General features: G+C 36.8%; 1 protein-coding gene across 1 annotated transcript; it reads left to right on the top strand.

Moving 5' to 3' along the window:
- The first annotated feature begins 4,914 nt into the window (after positions 1-4,914).
- LOC105763357 (hypothetical protein) lies at positions 4,915-14,497 on the top strand. The gene is made up of 7 exons (XM_012581575.2): positions 4,915-10,264; positions 10,537-10,769; positions 10,842-10,986; positions 11,580-11,781; positions 11,862-12,191; positions 12,280-12,965; positions 13,309-14,497. The coding sequence occupies exons 1-7, from the start codon at positions 5,162-5,164 to the stop codon at positions 13,948-13,950; spliced, it is 7,341 nt and encodes a 2,446-aa protein (XP_012437029.2). The 5' UTR covers positions 4,915-5,161; the 3' UTR covers positions 13,951-14,497.
- Positions 14,498-18,929: the final 4,432 nt, after the last annotated feature.

Genomic DNA, 18,929 nt, shown 5'->3' with positions numbered 1-18,929 from the left:
AAAGTAATTTTATACAAAAGTCTTTCAAAGTAACACATATACTCGATATTTGGAATCCTCGAGAGAATTGAGCCCTAATGTATTGGGTTCCAGTTCTCCTTGTTGAATCTAAATGATCAAAAGTTTTCTTTAATCAAAATACGTAAAACCCACTCTCGGGAATTCGATAAGTCGTGTCCTAATGTATTGGATGTGATACGTCATTTTCTCGAAATGAGGATTTAAAAAATAATAAGATCAATATTCAATGCTCGGAATTTTGAGAAATCGTGCCCTAACGTATTGGGTTTCGATTTTTCATCTGACTTAAAGTAATTGAATATCCTTTTTAAACCTCACCACGCAAGTTTTGAAAATCAAAAGACAAACTTATTCTCGAGGACTAAAAATGTTATGCCCTAATGTATTGGGTGCGCCATTTTATTACTCTAAGATAAGGAGGTCTTTGGTATCTGCATCGATTTATCCATGCATCTTTTATAAAATTAACATTAATAAAAAAAGGGGAAAGATCATATTTTAAAATCTCTTCAAATTCTCAATACTAAGACATTGAACAATCAACTCGGTACCAATTTTGGACGTTACGAGGGTGATAACCCTTCCTCGTATGTAACCGACTCCCAAACCCTTCTTTCTCTCAAAATTCGTAGACCTAAAACTGTTTTCAAGGTGACCCGATCACACTTCTTTAAAGGATCGGTGGCGACTCCCATTTTTATTTTCAAAGTCAACACACCCTTTTTTTTTCTTTCTTAAAAAATGGTTTCGACAAAGCCTATTCTTTAAATTTCGAACCAACCTAAGCCGCAGAACGTTACAAGCCGAAAAGTCCTATGTGACTTAGATAGTACTTTATGTGGATGAAATTTTTGCCAAGGATTGATATTTTTACTACTTATATTCATTTGAACATAATTGTATATTTATATACCTGTTTTGATGGAAACTTATATTTAATATTCTTTTATTTGTTTGTTTTGTAACTTAATGAACTAAGTCGTCTAATTTTAGGAATTGTGAGTCAATTGTATATCATGCTAGAGTTATATGTTTATTTATACTATCTTGTTAACATATTTCTATCAAATTTCCTGTATCAAGCTAGCTCAAGTACATTTTCTTTTATTGCATGTTTATTTTTTATTTTTTGTTTAATTTGCTTGAGGACAAGTAAAGACTTAAGTGTGGGGGTATTTGACCTATCGTCAAATGTAGTAGTAATTTCGGTCTATTTTCGCAATTAAAGAGTTTGTTTTCTAGTACTTTTAGTATTAATTATTACGTTTTCTATATTAAGTAGTTCATAGTAAAAGTTAGAAAAATAAGTATTTTTTAATAAATTTTGTAAGTGTTGTGACCTATTAGGCCGACACGAACCTTAGGTAGTTATTGGTGTAAATAAGTGTGTAGGATGATGAATTATAGGCCCAATTGACATAAGAGCAAGCAATAAGTGATGCACAAGTTTCTCAAGTCGTCAAAGAATGAAATGAACCAAAGGAGGCACAAAACCTATGTCGTGTTGCACCATAGGCCTTGCATGGCGCGACATAGACCCGACGTGATGCCCAAGTATTTCGGGGATATTTTTTCTACACAATCAACTTTATACGAAGACCTAGGATGTGCTGAAAACCTAATTCAAGCTGCCAACACTCCTATAAATAAAACCTTAGGGTTTGATGCAACTAAGTCGTCTTAAAAGCATCAAAAAACCCTTTTAGTTTAGGAGTAAGATTAGATTAAGTTTTTATTTATTTTTCATAAACTCTTTGTTCTTCTCTCTTGGAATCAGTTTTGATCCAAGAGTTTTTTAATTTAATCGAAGTATTTTAGTTTATTTGCCTTCGCAAGCGACAATATTCGTTATTCCAATCAAGAGATTTGTTACTCCGCACTCTAATCGACATCAAATCAAGATTTTTCTAATCTTTTTTCTCTTTCAATTTATTTGTATTGTTTACATGTTTATTTCAATTGAGATTAAGATTATAAATATCATGAGTGGCTAAATCCCTTAGGGTTTCTAGATAGGATTAGTTGGTTTAAATTACACGTTCTTAAACCCTAGGCTTGATAACCCTAGGAAGTAATCATATGTTAAATGAGATCGGGAGATAAATTTACATTTATCCTGGTTGAGAAAGTGAGGTCGAGAGATAAGCGAGTATCAACCAATTGATTAATCAGTTAGAGGCCGAGAGGTAATAATTGGTTAATTGATAGCTAATCCACCCTAAAACCTTAATTCGAAGTTAATTACAACTCCTAAAACGAGTTAATCTTCCTGATTGGTTTAGTTTGTTTAGTTGTTTGTGTATTTTATCGTTTATTATTGTAGTTATTTAATTTATTACATTCATCTCTTTTTATGATTTATCGCAATATAGCATTTAATTATTACTATTTAGACTTATTATTGTAAAGAGATTTTCAATAGACTTATTCCATCCTCCCTTGGGTACGATCCTTAAAATACTTCTCTGTGTTCCGTTGCAACACAAATAGTATATTACAATTTGACTCGTATACTTGCAGACACCATCGATTTACTTTTATATAATTTTGGCGTGAGATTTATACTATAAACGATAACACATTTATAGGCGGCCAACGACACCAATGTCGTCCTTGGTGCTCCTTGGCCTGAAAACGATGTCCTGCACACTAAATTGACTCATCAATCCTACCCTAGGCCCATATTGACCCACCAGGTCGTTACAATACCAAAATATACGTAAAAATGCTTATTTTACTAAAATTGCATCTCATATACTAAATTGGAAAACTAATTGAAATACTGATAAAATGGTCCGAAAACAAACTCCTTAAGTATCGAAAGGGCTCTAATTTGCCACAGCAAATTGTGGCAGATCATGTACCAAATACTAACCCATAAAAGGGGTTAAAAGTTCTTTACAACTAGCACTTATATATATATATGTATTATATATATTATTAATAAAATCCCTAACTGAGTTGGTGTTGCGGGCTAACTTTGGTACCATCTTGGTTAGGAAATTATTAAAATGTCCTTCCATATTTAAAATGAGTCATATCATTGGAGGGCATTTTAGGTTTTTTATTTTAACAAAAATCAAGAAAAATATGCATATAAAGAGATTTAAACTCGTGCTAATTGGATAAATAAAATTTTAATTTACCACTCAACTAAAGCATTATTTTGATGTTTTTATACATTTTTTAATATGCACAATTTATTATGTCTACCAGTTGTATATGTCTATGCTATTTATTAAGTTGGTGTCACCCCCAACCGTGTTACCAACTTGGTTAAAAATTACGAAAAGGCCCTTCCATAATTAAAATAAGTTATAATATTTGTGAATATATTAATATTTTCATTTTAATAAAAACCATTTAAAATATGCAAATGGTTGGATTTAAACTCAAGTCAACTGGACTAGTAAATCTTAAATTTACCACTCAATCAAAACTTCATTTTGATGTATTTATACAATTTTATTTTAATATGCACAAGTTATTATTTCTATTAGCTGGATATCTATATTATTAATAAAACCCCTAACTTAGTTGGTGTGTCACAGGTTAACCAGGTACTAATTTGGTTAGGAAATTATGGAAATGTCGTTTCGTATTTAAAATGAGTCAAATCCCTGACTAAGTTGGTGTCACGGGTTAACCAGGTACCAACTCGATTAGGAAATTATAGAAATGTCCTTCCGTATTTAAAATGAGTCACACGATTTGAGGATATTTTAGTCTTTTTATTTTAACAAAAACTAAGAAAAATATGCATATGAAGGGATTTAAACTCGTGTCAATTGGATTAGTAAAACCTAAAATTTGTTGTTCAGCCAAAACATTATTTTGATTTTTTAATACATTTTTAATATGCACAATTTATTATCTCCAGAGTTGTATATCTATACTATTTATTAAGTGTTTTATTGATTTGATGTCACCTTCAATTGGATCACTAACTCGCTTAAAAATTAAAAAATGTCCTTTTGTAATTTTAATAAGTTATAATATTTGTGAATGTTTTAATATCTTCATTTTAATATTAAAATATGCATATGGTTGTATTTAAACCCGAGCCAATTGGACTAGTAAAATCTTAAATTTACCAATTAACTAAAGCTTCATTTTGATATATTTATACATATTTATTTTAACATGCACAAATTATTATCCCCATTAGTTGTATATTTATACTATTAATAAAACCTCTGACTAAATTGGTGCCACAGGTTAACTGGGTACCAATTGGGTTAGAAAATTATAGAAATGTCTTTTCATTTTTAAAATGAGTCAAATCTTTGAATAAGTTGGTGTCACGGGTTAACCAAGTACCAACTTGGTTAGGGAATTATGGAAATGTCCTTCTGTATTTAAAGTGAATCATATTATTTGAGAGTATTTTAGTATTTTTATTTTAACAAAACCAACAAAAATATGTATATAATGAGATTTAAACACGTGCCAATTGAATTAGTAAAATATTAAATTTACCATTAAACTAAATCATCATTTTAATATTTTTATATATTTTTAATATTATAGTGCATTTAGTGTTTTTATCATATGTATTTATGTGTTTAATTTTTATTTTACTTATAATTTAATTTATTTTTTATTTTAATATGGTACATATTTATTGTGTTATTATTATGATTAATTAGTTTCAAATAATATATTTGGTTGTTTATTGTTATTGTACGTATATTCTAAATCTATGTTTTAGTATTAATTATATTTATATAGATTTGCCATCTCTCCCATTCCAACTCTTCTCTCGCTATCCGGTTTTGGAGTGCGCACGTTAGCATTTTGTGTCTCTAACCTACGCATCTGGAGGTAAGTCCTTATCCTACGCTTCATTTTTCTTCCCTTTTTTATTTCCTTTTAAAAAAATAAAAGTAAAATATACAAAATAAGAATACAAAACCGAAACCCTAATTAGAAACTAGAATAAAACTCTGGATCCCCCCTTCTCAATTCGTAGTTACAGTGAGATTGATCTGTTCTTTTATTCTTGTTTATATTGTGTTTCTTATAATTATTTTAATCAGGGAATATTGAGGGAGGGAAAATCTAGGGTTAGGACTTTGATACTTTGGCGGGGATCATCGGCATCCGTCAAACGGGTTAACAGCTCGGGTCGGACCCTCCCATGGCAAATTCCGGTGGCGGGAATAAGTTCGTTTCAGTGAATCTGAACAAGTATTATGCCCAACAATCATCTAAACAGCACTACCATTCACATCATTCGGGTTCCTATGAGTCAAATCGGGCACGTGCCGGTGCTGGCAGTGGAGGAATGGTGGTTCTTTCACGTCCTCGTAGCTCCCAAAAGAGTGGGTCCAAGTTATCTGTTCCACCCCCCTTGAATTTACCATCATTGCGAAAGGAACATGAGCGATTTGATTCTTTGGGACCCGGTGGTGTGCCCGCCTGTGGAGGCGCTTCCGTGAGTGGGCCAAGGCCTGGTTCGTCCGGAATGGGATGGGCTAAACCCGGTTCAGTTGCTTGGCAGGAGAAAGAAGGGTTGGTTGGTGGTGATGATCATGTGAATGACGGGGTTGATCGTTTGAATGCTGATGATGGGATGACTAAGGTAAGTAGTGGTGTTTATATGCCGCCTTCTGTTAGGTCAGGGTCAACTTCCTCCATGTCTGCTTCAGCGATAGGTTTTCTGCCTTTGGATAAAGCTACAGTTTTGAAGAGAGAGGAATTTCCTTCATTGCAAGCAGCATTACCTGTTGTATTAGGGGCTGAAAAGAAACAGACAGATGGTTTGAATCAGAAGCAGAAGCAATTGGCGATGGCAGGTCAGGAGTTGTCTGATAAGCATGGGGACGGATCGCGATCAAATTCAGTTACTGATATGCTTCCTCAATTGCGGTCAGGGCGAATTGCCGTTGACAGTGAATTGAGTGAGAAAGGTGGAGAAGCTCGTCGTACAAGTGGTTCTCGTTTATTAGAACAAGGCAGGAAGCAGGATGAGTACTTCCCGGGGCCACTTCCTTTGGTTCGTTTGAATCCAAGATCTGATTGGGCTGATGATGAGCGTGATACGGGTCATGTTTCGGACCACAGGAGGGATCAGGGCTATTCGAAAACTGAAGCGTACTGGGATAGAGATTTCGAAATGCCAAGGGCTGGTGTACTTCCAGATAAACCAGCTCACGGTCTTTTTGACAGGAGGGGACTGCGTGACAATGATGCTGGAAGAACACTTTCCAGTGAAGTCGCTAAATTGGACCCTTACAGCATCGATGCAAGACTACCAAGTAGAGAAGTGCGTGAAGGAAATGCATGGAGAGCCTCTTCTCCTCTTCCTAAAGATGGAATTGGGACTCAAGAGATTGCTAGAGACAGAAATAGTGTTGGCACAAGGCCTTCAAGTATGAACAGAGAAAAGGAAAATAAGTACACTTTGTCTTTCCGGGACAATGCTCAGGGTGATAATGGAAGGAGGGATTTGGGTTATGGAAATGGAGGAAGACAAGCTTGGAACAACTCCGCAGATTCTTTTAATAGTAGAGGGTCAGAGAGGAGTACAAGGGAGCGTTATGGCAATGAACAGTACAATAGACACAAAGGCAATGCTTTCCAGAACAGTTCTTTATCAAAACCATCTTTTCCTTTGGGTGGGAAAGCAGTTTCTCTTAATGATCCTATACTTAATTTCAGTAGAGACAAACGGCCTTTGTCCAAGAACGAAAAATCTTATCTAGAAGACCCTTTGGTGAAGGATTTTGGGGCCACGAGATTTAATGGATGGGATCCTTTTTCTGCAAACCTTGTTGGGGTTGTTAAGAAGAAGAAAGATACCGTTAAGCAAACTGATTTTCATGACCCTGTCAGGGAATCATTTGAGGCTGAACTTGAGAGAGTGCAGAAAATGCAGGAACAGGAGAGGCAGCGAATTATTGAGGAACAGGAGAGAGCACTGGAGCTAGCTCGTAGAGAAGAAGAGGAGAGACAGCGGTTGGCAAGGGAACAAGAAGAGCAGCAGAGAAGGTTAGAAGAAGAGGCCAGGGAAGCTGCATGGAGAGCTGAACAAGAGAGGTTAGATGCTTTGCGAAGGGCAGAAGAACAGAGAATAGCCAGAGAAGAGGAAAAACGCAGGATAGTTATGGAGGAGAAAAGAAGAAAGCAGGCTGCTAAACAAAAACTCTTAGAGTTGGAAGAAAGGATTGCCAAGAGGCAGGCTGAAGCAGTGAAGGGTGTCCGTGCAGATGAGAAAATACCAGGGATGGCAAAAGAAACAGATGCATCAAAAGCAACAGGTGTGAGTGATTGGGAAGATGGTGAAAGGATGGTGGAAAGAATCACAACTTCAGCTTCTTCTGATTCTTCTGGTCTAAATAGATCCTTTGAGACGGCTTCTAGGCCTAGCTTGTCTTATGCTGCTGCTTCATTTTCAGATAGAGATAAGCCCTTTAATTCATGGAAGAGAGATGTATTTGAGTATGGAAACAACTCTGCCTTCACTGGGCAGGAGATAGAGAATGGACACCATAGCCCCAGGCAAGATGTATCTACTGTGAGTAGACCATTTCCCAGGAAAGAGTTTCAGGGAGCATCTCCGTACCTGTCATCCAGGCCTCACTTTAGAGCAGGGGTTCCTGAACCCAGTTTAGATAATTTTGGTCAGCCAAAAGGTCAGAGGTGGAATGGGTCTGGGGCCGATCATTATGGTAGAAATGCTGAGATTGGATCTGAATATCATGAGAATCTTGCTGATAATTATGGTGATGTGACATGGGGGCAGCATTCTCGTGGTAATATTTATCCGCCTTACCATGAAAGATTCTATCACAACCCTGAGGATGATGGGCTTTATTCCTTTGGGAGGTCACAATATTCTGTGAGGCAACCTCGTGTTTTACCTCCTCCATCTATGCCCTCAATGCAGAAATCTTCATATAGAGCTGAGAATGAGCATCCTGGTCCATCAACATTCCTAGAAAATGAGGTACAGTACAATCAGGCAACAAGATGTGGATCTAGCATGGAGATCATTTATGATGGTGGTCAGCAAGATGATCTTGGACAGCAAGGAATTATAGATACTCAGCCTGATAATACTGATAATGAGGTTCAGAAATTGGATGGCAATGCAGCAAGGTGCGACTCACAGTCATCTCTGTCTGTTTCAAGCCCCCCTGTTTCTCCTATTCATCTTTCTCATGATGACTTGGATGAGTCTGGAGGTTCTGCAATGTTATCAGCTGAAGAGAATAAAGAGGTTGACTTGTCAAGGCCGGAAATCAAACCCCTTGTGTTACAGTCTGAAGCTGGGAAAGAGAATGTGCGGACTGCATCAAGTTCTATTTCGGCCGGTGATGATGAGGAATGGACTGTTGATAACAATGAACTGTTGCAGGAGCAAGAAGAATATGATGAGGATGGAGATGGATATCTGGAAGAAGATGAAGTGCATGAAGGAGATGATGGTAATATAGACCTGACTCGAGAGTTAGATGAGTTGCATCTAGAGGATAATGAGTCCCCTGATATGATGGACAACTTGGTCTTAGGCTTCAATGATGGGGTTGAGGTTGGCATGCCAAATGATGAATTTGAAAGTTCACAGAAGGACTCTGCATATGTGATACCACAGATTTCTATTGGCTCTCTTGAAGAAAAGATATCTTTGGATGATATGCATAGTGATAGAAAAATCCTTCAGTCCATGGATGCTCCTTGTCCAGAGGGTTTAGATAGTTCTTCTAGAATCCTTCAAGAAACCGAAAAGGGAGTGCAGGATCTGACTACTCAGCCTAATACCTCTCCTCAAGCATCAACAGCATCTCAGCTGATTGATCATGTGGATGCTACTAGTTGTACTGGTGTATCGACAGAGCATAATCTCCCCTATTCTGTCAACATGGCTTCCCATTCATCTTCTGGTCAGATTAGCATGCCTACCTCTACTTCTGTTACTAACCACACCGAAGTACCTGTTAAGCTCCAATTTGGGCTGTTTTCAGGCCCTTCTTTAATACCCTCTCCAGTTCCAGCCATACAGATTGGCTCCATACAGATGCCTCTTCATCTGCATCCTCAGGTTGGCCCCCCATCTGTCACCCAAATGCACCGATCACAACCTCTCTTTCAGTTTGGTCAGTTAAGGTATACATCTCCGATTTCCCAGGGATCGCTTCCTTTAGCTCCTCAGTCTGTGTCTTCTGTCCTGCAAAATGTTCCAGCCAACTTCTCCCTGAACCCAAACCCAAACCCAAACCCTGGAGCTCCTCTGCCTGTTCAACCCAGTCAAGATACTTCTGGGTTTGATATGATGAAATGTGAAGTTTCATCTCCTTTGGATGATAACCAGTCTGGTCTTCTGAGGTCCTTACATTTATTGCATGACAACATGTTGAATGAGGAAAGTTCCACACAAGCTGGAGAAAGCAGAAAAAGTGTTCTGACACAGCATGGTACTGTTGAGATTTCAAATATTGGTGCAACTAGGTTCAAGTCAGGTTTCTCTTCTGAATACCAGGGGCACCAGAATTCAGTTCATAGAAACTTCAAAGCATTGTCTAGTAAACAATCAGAAGGTGAACTTCAAACTGTTCTGACATCATCTCACTCACTTTCAAAAGAGGAAGATTTAAGTGGACCAAGGGGCCAAACTTATAATAATAGGGGAAAAAAGTATGTCTTTACAGCTAAAGGTTCTAACTCAAGATCAGGTTTTCTTGCTTCGGGATCCTCTCGCAAAGACTCTACTGGATACCAAAGGAGGCCTCGATGCACTCGAACAGAGTTTAGAATTAGGGAAAATTCTGGTAAGAGGCAGCCTTCTGGAATCATTTCTTCAAACCACACAAATCAAGTAGGTTTGGATGAAAATTCTGGTGCCAATGGAAGGGGTACTGGATTTTCCGTAACTAATAGGATGAGGAAAATTGTGGTGAGTAAGTCAAAACAGACAGTTGAATCTGAATGCCCAAGTTCAGCTCTAGGCAGTTCCCAGGAGATGGAAACAGGAAACAGGAATGAGAAGAGATTGGGAAAAGGTTCACTGATGAGGAGTCAGAATATCACATACTCTGGTAAAGGTAATCTTAAGAGGAATATCAAGGAAGATGTGGATGCTCCTTTGCAAAGTGGCATAGTGCGTGTTTATGAGCAACCTGGAATAGAAGCAGCCAGCGATGAAGATGATTTCATTGAGGTCAGATCAAAGAGGCAAGTGCTGAATGACCGGCGCGAGCAGAGAGAAAAAGAAATCAAAGCTAAGTCTCGGATTGCAAAGGTTGTAATACTTTGAACTTTAACTTTTTTCTTCACTTTACTATAACATGTTTTTTCTGTTTGTTTTTACTGGTCCAATGCAATAAGACTAAGGGTGAGTTTTGATGGGCGGTGTGTTTACCTGCGGTTAGTGTAAAAACAGCAGTGGCGGTGAGATTAGATACTGTAGCGATACTGTAGCATGAGACAAAAAGTAAGCTAAATGCACCGCACCCAATCGCCCATTCAAACCCACCCTAAGTTGTTTAACATCATTCATTTATTTTTTGACAGCCACCACGTAAACCTCGTTCAATCCCACAAAGCTCAAATAGAAATTCTGCTTCAGCTAATGGAGTAATGAACAATGTTCGCACTGATTTTGTCACCTCCGAGGGACATAATCTGGCAAATACTGAACTATCAGCAGGATTTGGTGTAAATACAGTATCCCAACCTTTGGCTCCAATTGGTACTCATGCCAGTAAAATTGATGTACAAGCTGATATAAGAGCGCAGGCAGTGAAGTATACATCTCGCCTAAAAATAACTGATACAAAATATGCATACAGATTGCTGACTCTGCTGATTTTCTACAGGTCACTCCAGCCAAGCTCTGTTCAAACCACTTCGGTCGGGGGACCAAGCCTGGTATCAGGTTTGATGTTTGAGAGCAAGAATAAGGTTTTTGACAATGTTCAGGCATCTTTTGGTTCGTGGGGTAATTCGTGCATTAATCAGAAGGTATGCATAACTGCATTTACCGATATGTTAACTATTTGTTCTAGTTTAACGTTGCCATCTGTCTAGTAAATCTGTTTTGTGCATCTTCTCTTGAGTTTTCACTGAGTCCTTTTTCCCGAAGTTTTTTATTTTATTTTACAATGCAGTTTTCTCTTGAGTTTTCACTGAGTCCTTTTTCCCGAAGTTTTTTATTTTATCTTACAACACAGTTTTCTCTTGAGTTTTTATCTTTACTTTGGAATCAGATTGATTTGCATCCATAAACACAGTCAGCTCTTACTTCTCTTGGTTGCTTTCTTTCTCAAATTTTCTTCAACATCTTTAGGTTCAGATTGAGTTCAGTCTGTGTGGTGCTCTGATTTATCTTTTTATACATGTGTTTGCACACCTTCATGCATGTTTGTATGTGCATTTCTTACTATTATATTGTGTTTCCAGGGTGCTTATAGGCATATTTGATGGGTTCATTTATATTTCCTTTTAGCCCGAGTGTATTCTAAACTATTGTGCTTGTAGATGCTGATACTCATTCTTCTAATATGATTGGACCATAAATCTGTGGAAGTCTGAAACCGATTTGGTTGAATCTATAGGTGATGACATTGACACAGACCCAACTTGATGATGCTATGAAGCCTGTTCAGTTCGATACTTGTGCTCCCGTTGGAGATCGCAATAGCTCAGTTACCGACCCCAGCATGCCGCCACCATCATCCATACTATTGAAGGACAAGTCATTTTCTAATGCTACAAGTCCAATAAATTCTTTGCTAGCCGGGGAGAAAATACAATTTGGTTGGTGTATCTACTGATGTTATATAGACTCATAGAATTATTGTTGCCCTGTATCTGAAGGATATCATCACTTTATACAGGAGCAGTTACATCTCCTACAGTTATTCCTCCTAGCAGCCGTGCTGTTTCACATGGGATCGGCCTCCCAGGTTCATCTCGATCAGAAATTCAAATACCTTGCAATCTTTCAGCAGCCGAGAAAGATTGCGCCCTTTTCTTCAAAAAAGAGGAACATGCAAGTGAATCTTGTGTCCATATGGAAGACTGTGAAGCTGAAGCAGCTGCTTCAGCTGTTGCTGTTGCTGCCATATCTAGTGATGAGATTGTAGGGAATGGAATGAGTACTTGCATCGTGTCAGCTTCAGATAATAAAGGTTTTGGAGGTGTAGACATTGATGTTATTAATACAGGTAAGATCTGCAATCACTGTAGGAGTCATGTGTGTTTTTGCTTGTGTGGATGTTAACCCGTATTGCCTTTTTGTCATCTGTCTTGCAGGTGATGGTGGTCAGCAGTTAGCAAGTCAATCAAAGGCTGAAGAGTCTCTCAGTGTTTCTCTTCCTGCAGATCTTTCTGTTGAGAACCCACCAATTTCTTTATGGCCTCCATTAGCCAGTCCACAGAGTTCTTCAAGCCAGATGATTTCTCATTTTCCTGGAGGCCCTCCTTCGCACTTCCCCTTCTATGACATTCCCATGATGGGGGGTCCAGTTTTTGCCTTAGGACCTCATGAGGAATCTTCATCTACCCAATCGCAGTCCCAGAAGAATAGCACACCTGCTTCAGGTCCCTTAGGGACCTGGCAACAATGCCATTCCAGAGTAGATTCATTCTATGGTCCTCCAACAGGATTCACCGGCCATTTTATCACCCCACCTGGAGGTATCCCTGGGGTTCAAGGTCCACCACATATGGTTGTGTACAACCATTTTGCTCCAGTTGGGCAGTTTGGACTAAGTTTCATGGGTACAACCTACATCCCATCTGGAAAACAACCTGACTGGAAGCACAACCCCCCTTCATCTGCAATTGGTGAAGGTGATGTGAACAATTTGAATATGACAGCATCACAGGGGAATTCTAGCAACATACCTGCTCAAATCCAGCATCTTCCCCCTGGCCCTGGGTCACCTCTTCTGCCCGTTGCATCCCCGCTCGCTATGTTTGATGTTTCTCCTTTCCAGGTAAAACTCTGAGCAAATCTAAAGCTATTAAATTTCCAGCATCTATAATAACCGGGGTGGTCTTTTCTATTTTCTGTTTTGGAGTGGTTATCCTTCTCTACCAAATAAATTTGTTTACTCGAAAGTGAGTGGTCTAAATGGATGTTATTAGATGTAGTTGTCAATGTTATTGCTGGGTTTGATGAGTAGGTGCACTTTTAATGCTTGATTTTTTTTTTTTGGGGGGGGGGGTGCTGTTGACAATTTTGCCATCACCCCCATGCACTCTTTTGTATCTCCCTTTTTCCCTTTCCTGTTTTCCTTCTGATCTGACTAATGCATATCTTGAAACTTTTTCTTTCAGTCGACCCCCGACATGTCTGTCCAAGCTCGTTGGTCTCATGTTCCGGCTTCACCTATGCAGTCTGTTGCACCTTCAATGCCATTGCAGCAACAGGCAGGTGTACTACATTCTCAGTTCAGCCATGGGCCTCCTGTTGACCAGTCATTGAGTAGCAATAGGTTCTCAGACTCCCGAACATCAGCATCCTCTGACAGCTCTAGGAAATTTCCTGTGGCAACAGATGCAACCATAACCCAGTTGCCTGATGAACTAGGGTTGGTGGAACCATCTAGCTCCACCATCCCTGCTGCTTCTGCACAACATGATACTAAAAGCCCGTCCCTTACTAAAGTTGCTGATGCTGGCAAGAATGATGGCATTAGAAGTAGTAGGCAGAGCACAAATACTGCTCTTAAGGCTGTTCAGTCTTCTTCCCAGCAGAAGAATATAGCTTCTCCTCAGCATTATGGTAACTCTTCCTGGTATAATCATCAGAGAGGAAATGCGGTCTCACAAAAGAATGGAGCGGGTGAATGGACCCAACGTAGAACAGGTTTCCAAGGAAGGAACCAATCCATGGGTGGAGACAAGAACTTCCCCACTTCAAAGATGAAGCAGATTTATGTCGCTAAACAAACCAATAATGGTTCGTCATCTTCGTGATGATAGGAAAATAAAGCTTCGATGACCCGATAGCCAAGCATTTCCTTAACCATACAGTATTTTTTTGTGGTAGCATCGCTTGGATTAGTATGGGAATGGAACTTTATATCTGCTGGTATTTTTGATTGAAGTTTGCTGCAATAGTAGTGGTGAATAGCAGTTTTGTCATTGGTTTTTGAGTTGTCCATGTAGGAAGAGATGGGTGTATTTGGGGGTAGAAGACGCGATGTAGTGTTTAGTTTGAAGGAGCTGGTGGTGGTTGTGGGCTCACTCGTTGCCTTTGCCCATCACTATCATGTCCCACTTTGGTAAGACGCATAAAGTCTTGGGGTTTGATCATCATTTATTAAAAGCTCTCTATACATGACGCATCCACCTAATTTTTTTCCCCATCCAGTAATGAATTATATGGGCTTTGGGTTTCCCTAATATTTAGTTTGGACGGTAAATTTACTGTTAAAAATGCTTCTCATATAATCTCTAATAATACAATTTATTACCGAATTTGTAATATTCATCTAATTATGCAATTACACATTTTTACAAACATTATATAACATTATCTAGGTGTAGTGATTGTTCATGTTCATATAGTTGGAGGTTCGATTTTTATTCGGGAAATTGTTTTTTCTTTTTTTGGGTCATGGTGACAAACAAAATAAAAACTCTTTATTACACAAGTTGTTACAGTTTTTGTAGTACTATGTAATTACATTATTCAATTATACAACATTCAATTACATATTACACATTATTGATTATACTAGTAATATTTTCTGTAACACTAATTACAAAAACATTACCTAATTGTACATGCTATTACAGCTTGTATAGTACTTTACGTAACATTAAAACTTATGAAAAAGTTCATTCTAAGGAATTTTCCTTGTAAGTTTTTGCCAATAGCCCAAAAAAGCAGTGGTCAAGCCTTTTCTTTTTATCGTCTGTAAATCAAAATGGGCTGTTTAGGAGTGCCCTTCACTTCTACACATGAATTTATAAATTTGCTTTAAAAGAAAATCGTCATAAATTTGGTTTTCTTATTGATGCTTCTCACTGTAGATTGATTTTTTATGTGATTAAATTTTCCGCTTAACTTCGATTCCGAATGATTTCAATACAAAATTTAGTAATTTTTTTGTTCTTTCAGTTTGTTTTTCTACATAATCTATAGTAATAATCGACTTTATAAAACCATTAGAAGTTAAGAAATTTACATAGAATTTTATATTATGAAAGAAAGACTTCAAAAATAAATCCCTAAAAGATCTGGTTTTATTTATAAAATACTGTTAATATTTAGTTTTTTATTCATAAATTTATATTTTTATCATTGTATTAAACTTTGTCTCAAAATATTCTAAAACTTTCAATTATAAACCAAAATATGTATAACAAAGTGGCACAACGCCTAGTTGCAAACAGTACATCTGACAAAGTTAACAAAATTAAGGCTGTGTTTGATAGGGGAAAACCAATTCCGGAATCGGTTTTACATGTTTTCCAGTTTTGGTAGCAGGAAAATATTTTACTTTTGTAAAACCAATTCCAAGACACGGGAAAACCTATTACAAAATTGGGGAAAATGTCTTACGCCCTTCATTTCGGTAAGACATTTTCCATTTTCTCTCCAGCTTCTAATACCTTCATTCCTTCATTTCCTTCCATTTCCAAACCCCCACAAGATCTGTCGACTGATTTTCCCCCACAATACGTTCTCTCCGACCACCATTTCCGTCAGATCTGTGGGAAATTTCAGGTAAGACATGCTGGGTTTGTATTTTCTGTTTCTGTTTCTGTGGGAAATTTTATGTTTCAATGTCGAAAATGGTTTTATTTGGTTTTTTGAACTGCATGTGTAATTAAACTGTTATTGGTTGTTTTTGTTGGATTGTTTGTGCTACATTGTTGGTTTTGACTTGTTCTTGTTTGCTTTGTGCTCCTACACGACATGGTTATACACTCCTTTCCTTCTTCTTTTGGTTCGGTTTGCTTTACGCCCTAAACTGACCTTTCCTTACTGGTGTCCGGAAGGTGAGCTTCGAAAGAAAGATTGGAATTGAGATTGTATTTCGGGACAAAAGTTGTTTGCTAGCAGTGAAGCCCCACTTTTAGTAAGGTTATACCCGCTTTTGGAGGTGCGGTAGAGAAGCTACTCTTAGCTACAGTGGCAAGGGACATCGGTTTAAGCTCTCTCAATGGGTAGCTCATTTCATTGGCTACCTAGCTCATATGGAATAGGTCTCTGACTTGATCCTGTCTGCAGTCGTGGATCACCCAAATCACCCAAATCATTTTATAGGTGTGAATAATTCAATAACTCTCACATACACTGGTATATATGCGAATCCTGCTACTCCAACTTTCGTTGTTATAGGAGATAGCTTCGGTTTTCTTTCTCTCTACTCTTTCTTTTCACTCCGATCTATGGGATAGCTTTGGATCATTGCTTTAGATCAAGTGCAGGCTCGTGGTTCGCCTGTTCGCTAATCTATAGCAGGGGGATGAACAATTTAGGAAAAAGACTTCCAAAGAGGTTCCTTCTCTCTATTAGCTTTAAGCATTGCATAATCTTTCTCCAACACCTTGGTCTTCCAACGAGCACGCCGGTTTTGGAACCAAATAGCCACTTGCCTTGGTCAGAACCCCAATTCTTCACTAACTTCACTTTTCTCTCTGGTTCTAACTTGTTTCCCACATCAAATTCTTCTCTAAAGCCTTAACTTGATGCATAGATAAACGCCTTTTCTTCTCTGTTGCTTGACCACCTTCTTCTAAGTCGTCTTCTTCATCTAAACCATCTAACATAGCCCGGAATTCCTTGTTGTAAATTTGGTGCTTCTTTGAACTCTTCTCCTCTCGCATAATCAACTGAATTAAACACATCGAATTTGGGTTAAAGAAACATGAAATAAAGGTGGGAATTAAAGAAAATAAATGAATAAAGGTTGTTTTGAAAACTAAATTATAAATATATTAGAGTTTCATTTTTATGTATTTTTCCTCCATTGGGTTAGTATGTTTTGACAAATCAGTTTGAATTATATGTAGATACTGCTACGGCTTTTGGATATTTTATATAATAATTGCCTTTAAAAATAAGTTAATTCTTTTAAAGAAACTAATCATAAATTATGAATAAGTAATTTTCTTTTTACTTCCATTCACACGAGCGAAGTTCACATGTTTTTAGCTCATAATTCTCTGATTATTGTTAATATGGTAATGAGAGTTGTTGAGGATGATTAAATATTATATTAGGAATTATGGATGAAATGTTGGAGTTTTTAATTAATATCGATATAAATTTAATTATTATAGAAGTGAAAAGATAAAAACATGTGATGTTGTCTTTAATTATATACAAGTTGGATGTAATTGTGTTAAAATAAACTGTTGAAGATGACCCAATTTTTGTATGTTTATTGATTTGGATTTTGATTATGTTTATTAATGATGGCAAGACTGATGTTGTCTTAGCTTCTATTTTTATTGCTCCTAACGGTTCTAATTTTTTGTATGCTTGACCTCTAGTCAGTATAGTTCTTGTCATCCTAGCCTCTACCTCAAAGATTCGTACTCGTGTTGGTGGCCTTGGTCGATATTTTCATAAGAGGTTTGTGGTGTGCTTGATTTATGATAAGTGAATTAAATGGTTGTTGGATGTGTTTGGGTATGGTTTATTATTGATTTACATTTTTCTGTAATTTGTTGGGAAATGGCGTGATGAGTCATTATATTTATGATAAGACCGATATTTTTGTTAATTATGTCCAAATTTTAATCGTATATATAGCAATTGTAGCAAAGGCACTTAAACATTATTTATTTTTATAAAAGTAATCAATTTATAATTTAAAAATTATAAAAATAGAAATAAAAAAATTTATAACATTCTCAAATTTTTTGTTTATATTGAAATAAAAAAGAAAACACACTTGATAGCAATTGAAGTATTTAAAACTCTTTTATATTTAAAAAAAGAGGCATCAACATTTAATAGCTTTTGGGCAATATATTTTAAGTCATGGTAACTTTATAAAATCATGATCAATATATTTTAAGTCATGGTAACTTTATAAAAACATATTATTAACTATGATCAATATATAACAAATACATGAAAGATATTTTAAGTCATGGTAACTTTAATACATGATCAATATATTTAAAACTCTTTAAATACATGAAACATATTATAATTTAAAACTCTTTATAAACACATGATCAATATATGTATGTATTGGTAACTTAATAATATATAACAAACTCTTGCACCAATTGAAGTATTGTATTAACTATGATCAATATTTAAGTGCTACTTTAAAAAAATTATTATTGGGCAATTATAATTAGCTTGATATGTATGTATGCACTTTTTTAGTCATGGTAACTTTATGTGATCTTATGAAAATCTTGCATCTTTTGTAGTAGTGATCATATATTTGTGTGGCATTATTTTGTGTAGATGGATCGTAATCAAAATCAAATGGCAATTGCCGGAGTTGTGGCTTCAGTTTTAGCTTTTGGGGCTCGTTGGATTAAAAAATTAGAAACTAGGAAGGAAATTGCTTCTCGCCCTCGTGTGAATCGAGATTATGAAAGAGAAAACTATATTAATAGTATTTTATATAGTGGTGACCAGCATTGCATTGATATAATAAGGATGAGACCGATCGCCTTTTTTAATTTATGTGATATTCTTAGTACGAATAATTTGTTACAATCGCCTAAATCATCGATATTAGGGAGCAAGTAGTTATATTTTTACATATAATTGGTCATAATGTAAGGTTTCGAGTGATTGGATCTAGATATTATAGATCAATTCATACATTCACCATTACTTTAGGGTTGTATTGAGAGCTATTTTGAAATTGTATAGACTAGTTATTAGATTACCCGATGAGTCAACTCCTAGTGAAATTAGAAACAATCCAAGGTTTTATCCTTATTTTAAAGATTGTATTGGAGCATTA

The sequence above is a fragment of the Gossypium raimondii genome, chromosome 12 (assembly GCF_025698545.1).
Source record: "Gossypium raimondii isolate GPD5lz chromosome 12, ASM2569854v1, whole genome shotgun sequence".
Lineage (NCBI taxonomy): Eukaryota > Viridiplantae > Streptophyta > Magnoliopsida > Malvales > Malvaceae > Gossypium > Gossypium raimondii.
Note: the sequence above shows the minus strand (reverse complement) of the source record. Positions and strands in the feature narration are given on the sequence as shown.

Bases quoted from the DNA above. Each gene is read 5' to 3' on its own strand.
- LOC105763357 (XM_012581575.2), top strand. From the start codon at position 5,162: ATGGCAAATTCCGGTGGCGGGAATAAGTTCGTTTCAGTGAATCTGAAC. The intron at 10,987-11,579 runs GTATGCATAACT...TTGAATCTATAG, and splicing joins ATTCGTGCATTAATCAGAAG to GTGATGACATTGACACAGAC. The intron at 12,966-13,308 runs GTAAAACTCTGA...TTTTTCTTTCAG, and splicing joins TTGATGTTTCTCCTTTCCAG to TCGACCCCCGACATGTCTGT.